This window comes from Schistocerca piceifrons, chromosome 3, assembly GCF_021461385.2.
Source record: "Schistocerca piceifrons isolate TAMUIC-IGC-003096 chromosome 3, iqSchPice1.1, whole genome shotgun sequence".
NCBI lineage: Eukaryota > Metazoa > Arthropoda > Insecta > Orthoptera > Acrididae > Schistocerca > Schistocerca piceifrons.
In genome coordinates, this window is record NC_060140.1 from 317166786 (window position 1) to 317181316 (window position 14531).

A 14531-nucleotide genomic window follows, 5' to 3' on the forward strand; every position below is an offset into this window, starting at 1 on the left:
TTCTGTAGAAAGGATGAGTTATCAGAGATAGACAGATTTGCTACAGAAGAATGAAAATGTTAATATAATAAGAGTATATTAAGAAGAAAGGAAGGGCATGTGCAGCGGAAAATGAGAAGCACTGTGTAAATGATAAAAGAAGAAAAATGGAATGACAGTTGTGACAAAAGGAGAAAGATAATGTTTCCAATTACTCCTTGAATTATATTCTAAGGAATATTTAGATGAGCTTTTGCATTGAAGAAACATAACTTCCTCTTAAAAATCAATTAAAGAATGATAAGATTATGACGGACAGGAGTATAGGATTCCAGATTCAGATGGGCATAATGGAGGCAATCTGCATTGTCTTTCTATGACTAATCAGTATTGTATTTTAGTTACTTTTCTGCCTATATCACTAAATTACTGTATATAGAGACTTAGATTTTAAAAAATATTGTTGGTATGCCCTGTCTGAGAAATGGACCTGCTATCTGTTTGGGCAAATTAACAAAGTCTCCAACAACATCAATAAGTAATGGGATAATAAATAGCACAAACAATAAAGTGTAGACTTCGCAATTATTGTCATAGCTACACTATGTTCGGAACACTGATGTCTTTATAGTTTTGATTACTACTCACCACAAGGTACAGCCAGAATGTAAGGACAGGATCACCTATTGAACGTTCACACAGCTTCTCTGGCTCAGGAAACAAGTTGTATGGCTGCTGCAATCCACAGCGGACTCGACAATTAGGGCCATCATTCACTCGACAGGAAACACTTTGACCTAGCTGGTACTGACACCAGCGCCCCTCTGTCTCAGCAGCAGATAAAAGGCTGGTATTCAGACCAATTCCGCCACCAAACTCTGTGTATACATGGCACATCTGTGTTCCATCATCTGCTTGTAGGCACAGATGAGGCAGTTCTTTTTTTGACTCAGATTTTGCTTGTCGACGTCTTCTGCTGCCATCATCTGAGGGATTTGCTGGTACCTGCACAGAAGAAAGATGTAATTAACTAATTTCCAGTAATCCTAGAAAGCAGAGTCAGAGAAGTATACAGATTAAGAAATAGTTGTCCAAATAACCGCTAATTTCTAACAGTTGTCAGATTACTGTTGTTGGAAAATGACATGTTAGAACTATGCCTAGACTTAGACTCAAACATAAATTTGTGTGTTTTCTTCGTTGATATGCCTGAATCTATCCAATCTAAACCCCAGTTCATCACATCGCTCCTACTCCTTCCCCCACCACTCACTAATGTTGCATATAAATATATTTCCTGACTTCCTTCCTTCCTTGTGCCCTTTAACCAGCTGATGCCAGATCAGGCTTCATTTAGTACTTCTCCAATTTCATGGAGAACCAACCATGCTTGGAAGGAAGATAAGGGTTTAAAGTTTTGTTGTCAGTTAGGCCATTAGAGATGGAACACATGCTCACACTGTTAGCTTTTTAAGTGTGGGGAAGGAAATCAACCTTGCCCATTCTGACAAACCATTTCGGCATTTACATGGAATAAATTTAGGGAAATCATAGAAAACCTACAGCAGGATGAAATGTTACTCTCCCAATGTAAGTCCAGTGTGCTACTCACTATGCCACCTTGCTCAATGACCATACCTGCAAATAGGCTAGTATTACGATGAGGTTGCCACTGTCAATGGCAATTTAAACTTACATCTGCTGGTTTGGACTTTGTTTTAATAATTAAGGGTCAGAGTAAGAACAGTAATGGATTTTCTTTGATTCTCAGTCTATCCTACCATCTCTTGACAGATTGGGTTCAGTGATCCTTTCTGTGATGAGGCAAAGTTTACCATACATACTATAGCCTAACTTCAAGCAGCACTTATGAACTGCCAATGTACTTTAATGTCTTGTGTTTCTATGTTATTTTTTTTTAACATTTATGGTTGTATTGCATTGATGTTGGAAACATATCACACATAATGTATTGGAAAAAAATATATTTTTTAAAATTAAAACAACAATCACAGTTTATTTCTCTACCAAGGAAATATAATTTGAGTGATATGATGCCAGGAACAGCTTCACATTGAAGTTATTTAGGATTTCCTTTAATAAAATGTGTTCACTTCCTATCCAGAAGGCAATTATTAGAAGTGAAGGCAATCATAACTACACAGGGTTATTTATATTAATAGGACTGTGAGGAAAGGTACTTGCTGGACTGTTGAACGTAATACCTGTATAACGCAGTATAATAAAGTGAAGACTGCTCCATGTCAGCAAACAGCTGTGGTAGGGGTAGTGCATCACACCAACTATACTACTGTGAGTGTTTGCTAATAGAACATTTGTATTAATGGGCAAAAGACGGCCATTGTGGTATTAACACACATTCAGGATAACATAAAAATATAAAGAACTGGCAAAGAAATAAGAAGAGGGAGTGTTAGTCACAACAAAAAAATAATGTGGATCTAAGAGGAAGAAGAAGCCAAAGGCTTGGGAGGAGCATTGAAATAGTATATATGACTAAAAGAAATCTTAAGTTTTAGGATGACTCAAAGGGAGCATATCCAGGTCACAGATAAAAGCCTGAAAGTTAGCAAAAAAGTTTGTCAATTGATGAGTTGTGGATTCTTGACAGATGCCCAGATGAGGACTGACATACGAATACTTCTTAATGTTAGGTGTTTAAATACAAGTTAGGATCAGTACCATGCAGCTGCATGTTCTGAAGAAGAATGCTTTTGTAAGCTGATCTATCATGTTCAAGCTCTTACTTAAGAGGCTGGTTTGGGCTCAGACCATGATCTAGAACTCACTCCACCCATGTATAGGAATTAAATTTCATTCAATATGCAACAAGTAGCACTTACTATTTTTATAAATAGTACAGGTTCTATCTTTCAGCAGACAACAGCAACATTAGAAGAGGTAATCATTCATTTAGTTAAAAAATTAAAAAAAAAAAACAAAACATGCATAACATCAAAGGGTACATCACCAACAATAAACTTTGTCATAGACATGAGTTGATTACTAAGGTAAAATCTTCAAACTTCTTCAACATACTGATCGTAATATAAATTGGATAAAACACACTACCAAGTTGTTAAACTACACAGTGTCTCATTTCAAATTTGACACACACACACCAGACAGAATTACTTACACCCCATATTGAGAGGGATCTATCTGTTGTGGGGATGAGAAGAGACAAAGACGAAAAAATAGGTATCCAAGAGAGTAAATAAATGAAAAGCACTATGCCAGCTTCATTTCAGACATAATAAAAGGGTCAGAGTAAGAACAGTAATGGATTTTCTTTGATTCTCAGTCTATCCTACCATCTCTTGACAGATTGGGTTCAGTGATCCTTTCTGTGATGAGGCAAAGTTTACCATACATACTATAGCCTAACTTCAAGCAGCACTTATGAACTGCCAATGTACTTTAATGTCTTGTGTTTCTATGTTATTTTTTTAACTTTTATGGTTGTATTGCATTTCTTTTGTTTAAATTAGATATAACTCAATATTTATATTTTAGATCTATGCATGAAGCATACAACAACTACCACTGTCACATCTTAGCAAAATGATCTGGCAGAGAAACTAAGAAAATTCTGGTCCTATGTAAGATTGCTAAGTGGGTCTAAGACTTCCATTCAGTCCCTGGTTGACCAGTCTGGTGTGACAGTTGAAGAGACCAAAACAAAACCCGAAGTTGTAAATTTCACATTCAAGGAATCATTCACACAGGAGGATAGTACAAACATACTGTCATTTGACCACTGGACAGACTCCCGTAAGAACGACATTGTAATAAGCATCCCTGGTGTAGAGAAACGACTGAAAAATCTGAAAGCAAATAAATCACCAGAGCCAGATGAAATCCCAATTCAGTTTCACTAAGACTACTCTACTACATTGGTCCCTTACATAGCATGGACTTCCTGTGAATCTCTCACCAAGCACAAAGTCCCAAATGACTGGAAAAAAAGTACAGGTGACTCCAGTATATAATTAGGATAAAAGAGCAGACCTGCAAAATTACAGACCAGTAGCCTTAACTTTGGTTTGCTGCAGAATCCTTAGACATATTATCAGTTTGAATAAAATAAACTTTCTTGAGATTGAGAAGCGTATGTCCATGAATCAGTATGGTTTTAGAAACTCAGCTTTGGTTTTAGAAACTCAGGTTGCCCTTTCCTCAGATGATATACTGTGAACTATAGATGGAAGGCAATGGGCAGATGGTATATTTCTAGATTTCTGGAAGATGTTTGACACAGTGCTCCATCGCAGGCTGTTAACGAAGGTACGTGTGTATGGAATAATAAGTTCACAGATCTGTGAGTGGCTTGAAGACTTCTTAACTAATAGAAGCCAGGATGTTGTCCTTGACAGCAAGTGACATCAGAGACAAGGGTATCATCATGAGTGTGCCAGGACCGTTGTTGTTATCTGTATACATAAATGATTTGGCGGAGAGGGTGGGCAGCAATCTGCTGCTGTTTGCTGATGATGCTGTGGTGTACAGTAAGGTGTCAAAATTGAGTGACTGTAGGAAGATACATAGGAAGATACAAGATGATTTAGAGAAAATTTGTAGTTGGTGTGATGAATGGCAGCTAGATCTCAATTTGGAAAAATCTAAATTAATGTGGATGAATAGGAAGATCAAATCTGTAAAATTCAGATACAGTATTACTAGCGCCTGCTTGACACAGTCAAGTTGTTTAAATACCTGGGCATAATGTTGTAAAGCAATATAGAATGGAGAGAACATGTGAGAACTGAGGTAGGGAAGGCAAATGGTAGACTTTGGTTTATTGGGAGAATTTTGGGAAAGAATGGTTCACCTGTAAAGGAGACTGCATGTAGGACTCTGGTATGATTTATTCTCGAGTACTGCTCCAGTGTTTGGGATCCGTTCCCAGCGGGATTGAAGGAAGACATTGAAGAAATTCACAGGCAGGCTGCTAGATTTGTTACCCTTAGGTTTGAACAACACATAACTGATGCTGAGATGTTTGGGGAACTCAAATGTAAATCCCTGGAGGGATTTCTTTTCATGTAACACTATTGTGAGAATTTAGAGAACTGGTATTTGAAGCTGACTGCCAAACAATTAGGGCTCATATGGAGATGGGTAGCTTTTTCCTTGCTCTAATTGCGAGTGGAACAGGAAAGGAAAAGACTATCAGTGACACAGGATACAGCAAAGGATACTTCCGCTATGCACTGTATGGTGGCTTGCGGATTATTGATGTAGATATAGATACTTTCTCATATGGTACAAAAATGTTAATATAATTGTACACAAAGATAATTATAATAAATTAACCTTAGTCAAAGAAGACGTGCTTTCACATATCCAGGTTTTTGATAGTGGCTGCTGGTGAATGTACTTACTTAAAAGGGATTAAAAAGTGGTAATAGTTTTTTTAATTTGTAAGTTTGTGATCTGGGCTATTTTCAGTTGACAGGAAACAAACCAACCAAGGCACAGTAAATGTAATCCAATTCATACATGAGAATATAAAACATGCACAGGAAAATTATGAATAGAATGGTAAAATATCAACGTGTGCACACGCAAGCATGTGTGCGCGCGCGAGTATACTGTTAATATTCCGTAGTTCATTCAAATTCATAGACATGAATATACGTTTCTGTGTCCTTCCAAAATTAGTGTCTTGTTAAAATTCTGTACTTCATTCAGATCCATAGACACGGACATACATATCCTTCAAAAATTGGTACAATTGTCAGCGCTCTCTCTCTCTCTCTCTCTCTCTCTCTCTCTCTCTCTCTCTCTCTCACACACACACACACACACACACACACACAAAGAAACAATGGCAGCTAGTTGTGTTTTTGTAAGGTTCAGTGTTAAAAGCTACACAAGTAGGTCATACATAAATATGCGCCCCAACAGAAAATCTGAAAAATAATATATGGTTCATATACTTTTACTTGAAAGGTTTTAGAGTAGACATAGGACTGACTAATGTAACGGGACCAATAAAAGAAATGACTTGCAGAGGTAATGAACAATTAAATGTTCACCAGAACTGTAGTAGTGCCCTATAAACTGACAGATGCTCCACCACACTGTAAATATCAGTCTCCATTAAATTTGAAATTACAAATAGTGAAGTTTAACAACTGCACTGTAGTCACTCAAAGTCAAAAAGCTGACTGCAAATATTGGCAGTTGTCAATGTAACTGATCTATTTGCATGAAGCATTATTATTTTAGCTGATTGAAAACTAGGAATCTAAGACATCAAGAGAAAGTGTGCACATATTAGCATTTCTGTGTACAGAATTTGTACACTGTTTTTCACTCACATGCAATTCTTGCTCATATCTACACTGAATAATTCAAAAAAGATTCTTATTATATAAAAATCACACTTCAGATATCCCTTTGGATTATGCTACATTGTGTACCTCTAGATCAATTTCTGGTGGTTCAGTTTCACTCAAATCCATGGCATCAGTGATAGTAGAAGGGGTTGTCTGGGACTCATCGGCAACTGTGGTTTGTGATTCATCTGGTTGGTCATCTGTTGCAGGCACAGCTGCAGAAGTACCTTCTGGCTCCCCAGATAGACCTTTGGCTTCAAAGCAGTCATAATAGCACTCATGTAAAATGAGAGAGCTAGCCTGCAGACAGAAACATGATTAAATAACAATAGAACACATACATTAAAAAATATAAAAGAATAAAACTGGTGCTGAAACACAACATAATTTTTTCTTTGCAGTCATATATCTTATACTGTATGCTAAAACATTAATGGTACTGTAAACAAATGTTACAAATTTTACCGGGCAAAACAGAAATCTAATTCTCTTCTTGCATTTACACTAACTGTGCTCTACACATGGATACAGTTATTGACGTCTACTTTCAATGACACTGGAAGAACATAATTACTTTAACACTTATGCACAAAAGTGTATGATTGGAAAAGTTAGGAAAATGGAAAGACAAAATTGAACCATCATGTTAATGATCATCAAGATTTTCTCATTGAAAGAAGCTGTGCTATCTGTGTATGCAAGGAGTACTACTTGCTTTGAGTACACACATTACTAAAAGGTAAGAAGAAGCATTGCACATTATGGTTTTACAGTGTCTCAGCCAAGTCTACACTTTTCTTTGTGAACAGAGCACAGTCTCTTGATGAAATTGCAAAGATGGCACAAAATATTATTTGAGCATTGTCTTGAAGAATACAAACAGTTGCCTAAACAACACTGATGGTTTCACAAAGTACCATTCCAGACTTTGGTAGTGGTTTCTAGGTACGGAAATTTTGATTATACATCAATACAGCAGTGGATTAGATACATTGCTCATTCCAAATGACCCATGCTGAGGAGATCTTTGATGATGTTTTTTAGTTATCTTCATATTCCATGAATCATAATTGCAATATCCAGTTATGAGGTGGACAGAATTCTTCTGTGTGGTACAATTTGCAAATCAAATATTATATCAATTTGTGTTTTTAATTTAATTATATAATGTATACTTTATATTATCAGCTATGTGAACAAAGATTGTTATGGCTGTAAGCTCACTCTTTTCTATGGCACACTACAGTTGAATGCATAGTGTAAGTCATTTCATTTTCATATTTTATTTTTTTTATGCTACTACTGTCTATGAACTGTGACTGATCATTAATGAAAAAGTTCAAATGGGAGAAAATGTACTGACTAGTCTGATGTGGCTGTCATGCCTTCCTTTCTTGTGCCAATCTCTTTTATCTCAGAGTAGTATGCACACCAAACACCTCTGGTTCTTTGTGGGATATATTCCAATATGCACACCAAACACCTCTGGTTCTTTGTGGGATATATTCCAATGTCTGTCTTCCCCTGCAGTTTTCACACGCTACTGCCACCTTTAGTACAGGTACCGGGAAAGCTATTTGCTGTCTTCACAAATGTCTTACTATCCTCATATTTCTTCTAGACAATATTTTCCAATTTTACAGAGAATCTTCTTATTTTGTGTCTTATCAGTCCACTTCATTTTCACCATCCATCCGTAACACTGCATCTAGAATATTTTGGCCCTGTTCTTTTCACTTTTCTCATGGTCCATGTTTTGCTTCCATACAATGCTGTGCTTCACATGAACATACTCAAAAATGTTTCCTCAAATTAAATCAAACAATGGAAAATCCAGGATGGAATATTATGAGAAGGAAAGTTGCTACTCATCATACAGCAGAGATGCTGAGTCGCAGATAGGTACAACAAAAGGACTCTCATAATTGAAGCTTTTGGTCATTGGCCTTTGTCAACAATACAAACACACAAAAACACACACACACACACACACACACACACACACACACACACACACACACACACACATGCAAAAGCAACTCACACACACGACTGCAGTCTCAGGCAACTAAAACCATGCTGTGAGCAGCAGCATCAGTGCATGGTGGGAGTGGTGACTGGATGGGGGTAAGGAGGAGGCTGGGGCAGGAGGGGGAGGGATAGTATGGTGGGGGTGGCGGACAATGAAACACTGTAGGTTACGTTTAGACAGAGGGCAGGGGAGAACTGAGTGGGGGTGGGGGGAGGGAGTTGGGGGGAAGTAGCAGAAAAGGAGAGAAATAAAAAAGAAGAAAAGACTGGCTGTGGTGGAGGAATTACAGCTGTGTAGTGCTGGAATGGGAACATAGAAGGGGGTGGGATGGATGAGGACAGTTACTAAAGAAAGTTGAGGCCAGGAGGGTTACGAGAATGTAGGATGTATTGCAGGGAAAGTTCCCATCTGTGCAATTCAGAAAAGCTGGTGTTGGTGGAAGGATCTGTATGGCACAGGCTGTGAAGCAGCCATTGAAATGAAGGATCTTATGTTTGGGAGCATGTTCAGCAACAGGGTGGTCCACTTGTTTCTTGGCCACAGTTTGTCAGTGGCCACTCATGCAGACGGACAGAGCTTCCTGGTTATCATGCCTACATAGAATGCAGCACAGTGGTTGCAGCCTAGCTTGTAGACCAAATGACTGGTTTCACAGGTAGCCCTGCCCTTGATGGGATAGGTGACATTAGTGGCCAGACTGGAGTAGGTAGTGAGACTGCAGTTGTGTGTATGAATTGCGTTTCAAAAACTTTATTTGTGAGAGTCTTTTTGTTGTGCCTATCTGTGACTGAGCATCTTTGCTACATGGTGAGTAGCAACTTTCCTTTTTGTAATATTGTTACTTTCCTCAAATTAAGATGTATGTTTGATACTAGCTACTTGACTTCTTTTAGCAACAAATACCTACTTTGCCTCTGCTAATGTGTTTCTTATATCCTCCTAGCTTCATCCATCGTGCATTATTTTACTTCCGAGGTAGTAGAATTCCTTCACTTCATCTAATAGATAGCCCCCCAATTTTGATGTTAATTTTATCATTAATCTCATTTCTCTTACTACTCATTGCTTTTTGCTTTTACCCTCAAACTATTTTTTAAGCTCAGTAGACTGCACATGTCATTCAACAGATTGTGTAATTATTCCTCACCTGCACTGAGGACAGCAATGCCATTGGAAAATCTTAACCTTTTTAATCTCAGCACCTCTCTGGTCTCCCATTCTTAAAATCCCCCATTGGTTCTTATACATATTAAATGATATAATACCTGCCTTTCCATACAGTTCATACCTATTTATCTGATAGCCATTTACTTGTCAAACTATTTTAAGCCAACAAATACCTTGAAAGTTTCTTTATTTTTCTTAAATCTGGACTTCATGATAAAGTGCCTCTTTGGTATCTTTATCTTTCTTAAAGCTAAATTGAACAATGGAAACTTCAGATTGGAATATAAACAACATTCCAGTTAGAACTGCTGATGGTAGCAGCTGTGTTTATGAGATGTGCTTGTTTGTGTGTAAGTATATGTGTTTTCTTGACTGAAGAAGCTTTGGCCGAAAGCTATAATGTGTAACAGTCTTTTCATTGTGCCTGTCTCCAACTTAATGGATTATCTTTCCAGTGAGTAGAAATCTATCTTTTTGTAAAGTTGTTAAATCTAAACTGATCATTGTCTACCAGATCCTCAGGTTTCTTTGCCAGTTCTTCTGGATGTTATTCTTATAAGTAACTTGGATGCATGAGCTGTTATGCTGATAATGCTGTACAAAATTTTTGAGGCTTTTGTGGTCACTTGTTAATGTATCACCTGCAGGTTTCTATGGTGGGATCTTCAGCCAATGTTTGTTTAATGATTTTCCTGATGTTTTACCAGCATGAGTGGCTATGTTTTCACCAGCATGAGTGGCTGGCATTGTCTAGGGTTCACCCTCCATTCCTGGTGGAAAACTGTAGTTGAGTCCACAGTAAGAGATTATATGTACCTTTTGTGCCATTACATGTGGTTCTCCCATTGCTACCTGCAAAAATTTTTTGCTGCCTCGCAGGAATCTGGGATCCATTTACCTTGAGCCTTTCCTTTCCTTGTTGAAACTCTTGTCATGTTTCTGAAGTTCTATGGCTTCCCGAACAAACAGGCATTGTAGCTCTTCTTCACAGCGAGAATCTATATGCTGGTGAATTTTATAACCTGGGTCAGTCTTAAACCATTTATGAGTGATCCTGGTATTGATGGATCATTCAGTCACTCCAACATGGACTACTCCACATGTACACAGTATGTGATTTATTTCCAAGATGCAAGTGGGTCATTTTTGACCTTTGCTGATCTGAAAAACTCTATGGTCTTGATTAGTTTTAGGAGTTTTTGCACTATGTTTGCAAGAGGTACAGCTGATTCTGTCCCTCACTCTAGGCATGTATGGCAGAAAGGCACTATCCAAAATTTCTTCTTCTGACATGTCACTTTGCCTCATGTTTGGTTTCATGATACTTCTTATGCAACTGTGGAGTATCCATTTCTCCTCAGAATGCATTCCAGGTGTTGTATATTGAGTCTGAGATGCTGCAGTGATAATTCTTATATTTGTCTGCCTTTTATATCTTCAGCATTATGGGGATGATATTCTTCTGCTAGTGTAATGGTACGTCTCTAGTTTAATAGATTCTACAAACTAACATGAATGATTGGTCTCCAATTCCTCAATGATTTAAGAAATTACATGGGAATGTCGTGTATACCTTCTGGCTTGTTTGATCACAAGTCTCCCAATGCTCTGTGATATTCTAACTGAAAGATATATCTGCACCTGTGCCCCCCCCCCCCTTCCTACCATGTCTTCCAAATTGGCATCCATTTCTTTTCCTATCACATCAGCAGACAATTCTTCCCTCTAGTAGAGGCCCTCAATGTTCTCTTTCCACCTATCTACTCTCTCCTCGACATTTAATAGTGGAATTACCTTTTCAGTTACTTCTAATTTCACCAAAAGATATTCTACCTTTTCAGTGTGCTGTCCTTCCAATTACATTTTCTTTTTGATTCTGTCACTTTTTCCTGTAGCCATTTTGCTTTATCTTCCTTCCAAGCAAACATCTTTCTCTTGTGGTTCCTGAACAGTGTTGTTGCAATTTCTAGCTGAAATTTATTGCAGTACTCAAGGAGTCTCTCTCCTCTTTCATTCCTACTACTGGCTGTTATTCCTTCCCCTACTACATTGTCCAAATCCCTCATGATTATCAAAGTTTCATAAATATAAAAGCTCACAGCAGAAAGTGAAAATAGGAAAAGTAAGTTAATGTTTTGACATCCAGCAAATAATTGAGGACATAGGTTGCAAATGCTACTCTGAGATGAAGAGGTTGGCACAGAAGAGGAATTTGTGGCGGGTCGCATCAAACCAGTCAGAAGAACAGTGACTAAAAAAAAGATGAAATCTTGCATATGTGACTGAAAACATGGCCCATATGTGAAGAACAGTATTTTAATAATTTTCTTGAGATACTATCAACTCTATGGCAATTTTTCCTTTTGAAAGGTTTTATTACCATCTTAATGTCTTTGGCAGAGAATGGAGTAAATGTGATTGTTCTGTAAGCATGTGGCACTGCTCCCTATTTGTATGCAACTCCTTTATCACTTAAATTGTCAATGCGAATCTCCTGAGGATGATAAACATGTTGGCTACCTAATATCTATCATTTATTATATGGCTGTTTTCTTAATAACTAAATCCTCAGAAACTTTAACTATCCTCTCATTTCACTTTTAACTGTTTTAAATGCAGATTTATTGTTATTATCTCAATGGTTTATTTACTATATTATACACAGCATTTTTTTAATTTTTTATCAATTTCCTTAAGACAGCAGAGTATTACCAGCACCATGATATCAGCCCTATTCATTTTTGCTTATCCTTATCATTTCATGTAATCTCTTTTCCATGCATGTCCAATTTTGATTCCTTCTGTAATCCATGACCTTTTTGTGTCTTACTATATTCTGATTAAAATTACTTTGAGACTGACAGATTGCAATGGCGCGGGGACAGTGTTGCCAGTGCAAAGCCAGTCACACTCCACATGATGCTGCATTTAACCTACAAAACAGACAACACAGTAAGCAAGTGACACTTACAAAGGAACTATGATTGAATTGTGGCTGGCCCCCATCATTCAACTCACTGAAATGTCAATCACGAAGTAATTTTAACCCATGTATAGTGCCATACTTCATTGTTTTCTTGAGAAAGCAACTGTTAAAGATCAACAGAAATCCATTTAGAAATCAATCACAACTTATAATTGATATCTGTCACACTTTACCCACCATTTTAGGAAAGTTTCAATATCAGGAAATGCAGAAAGGTCTGCAGGGGACTGAAGCTTAGTACAGCACCTGGCAGTCATCTGACTACATATACAATTTCTGCTTATTGCATAGAAACAGAAGGAAGGATCACTTACTTAGTCTTCAATCGCAAAACTGCTGGAAAAACCACAACCTTTAAATATATGCGATTATGCATCTGGAGCAATTTAAAGTGTCTATGAATGTGCTGAATGCAATAAGTAAGGCTTGTCATGGAGGCTTTAGATTCTGAGTGTCAAACAATGGAAAATTCAGGATGGAACAATGACAATATTATAAAAAGGTAGATTGCTACTCATCATAGAGGAGATGCTGAGTCTCACACAGGCATAACAAAAAGACTGCTATACACTTGAGCTTTTGGGCAAAAGGCCATCTTCTAAAGTGGAAAACACACACACATTCATGCAAGCAGCTCTCTCACACACACACACACACACACACACACACATGACCACTGTTTCTGCCCACTGACATCAGACTGCGAGCAACTGCACCTAATGGGAGTAGTAATCAGTGGGTGGTGGGAGAAAGGTGCAGCTAGAGTGGGAGGGGTAGGGATAGCAGGGTAGGTAGGGGGGATGAGGGTGTAGTGCTATTTGTGGTAGCATGCAGGGACTTGTTGGGGACAGGATAGGACTGCTAGGTGCAGTCAGAGGGTTTTTTTTTGGGGGGGGGGGGAGGAGGAGGAGGAGAGAAGCAGAGGAGGAGAAAAAGACTAATGGGTGCATTGGTGGAATGAAAGGTTTTATAGTGGAGTGGGGACAGAGAAGGGGACAGGTGGGTGAAGGACAGGGAGTAGCAAAGGTTGAGGCCAAGGTAGCTATGGCAAAGCAGGATATATTGCAGGAAGGGTTCCCACCTGCACAGTTCAGAGAACCTGGTTTTGGTAGGAAGGATATAGATGGCACAGTCTGTGAAGCACTGCCTGAAGTGAAACACATTGTATTGGGCAGCATGTTAAGTAACTGGAGGTATAGCTGTATCTTGGTCAGGGTTTGTCAGTGGCCATTCATGTGGACAGACAACTTGCTGGTTGTCATGTCCACTTAGAAAGCACCACAGTGGTCTTAGCTTAGTTTGCAGATCACTTGACCACTTTCACAGACACCCTGCCTTTGTTGGGATGGGTGGTACTTGTCACCAGACTGGAGTAAGTGGTGGTGGGAGGATGTATGGGACAGGTTTTGCATCTAGGTCTACCCTGGAATGACCATGAGGACATCCTATCTCCATTTCTTCCAGAATCTCAACCTTCTCCCCCATTCACTCCACCTGGTCCTCCTTAACCCAACAAGCTACCTTCCTTGGTGTGCCCTCAGAGTCTTTCATGGTGGCATCCAGCTTCCTCAATGTTGACCTCCACCTCAAAGATGACTACATCAGTAACTCCATCCATGTCAAAGCTACCAACCACCACCAATATCTCCACTTTAACAGCTGCCACCTGTTCCATACCAAGAAGTCCCCTTCACACAGCCTAGCTACCTGTGGCCATAGCATCTATAGTGATGAGCAGTCCCTCTTCAAATATACCAAAGTTCTCACTGAGATCTTTACAGACTGAAATTACTCTCCCAGCCTTGTATAGAAACAGGCCTCCTGTGCCATACCTATCCAGTCGCCTACCACCTCCCACTGTCTGGCAAAGAAGCACTCCCTTCTTGACACAGTGACAACCAGAACTGGGGTGACTGACACACATTCTCTGCCATTGTTTTGACTCTCACTCATTGTGCTGTGAAATTAGGAACATTCTAGCCACTATCCTTCCTACCCTTCC

General features: G+C 38.7%; 1 protein-coding gene across 2 annotated transcripts in view; it reads right to left on the reverse strand.

The window, feature by feature from the left end:
* The window catches only part of LOC124790139, a 302687-nt gene that overhangs the window by 31887 nt on the left and 256269 nt on the right, over positions 1–14531 (reverse strand). For both annotated transcript variants that reach the window (XM_047257725.1, XM_047257726.1), the window contains 2 exons: positions 6429–6644; positions 628–984 (listed from right to left, as the gene is read on the reverse strand). In XM_047257725.1, the coding sequence (XP_047113681.1) occupies positions 628–984; positions 6429–6644 (573 nt within the window). The remainder of the gene's footprint in view (positions 1–627; positions 985–6428; positions 6645–14531) is intronic.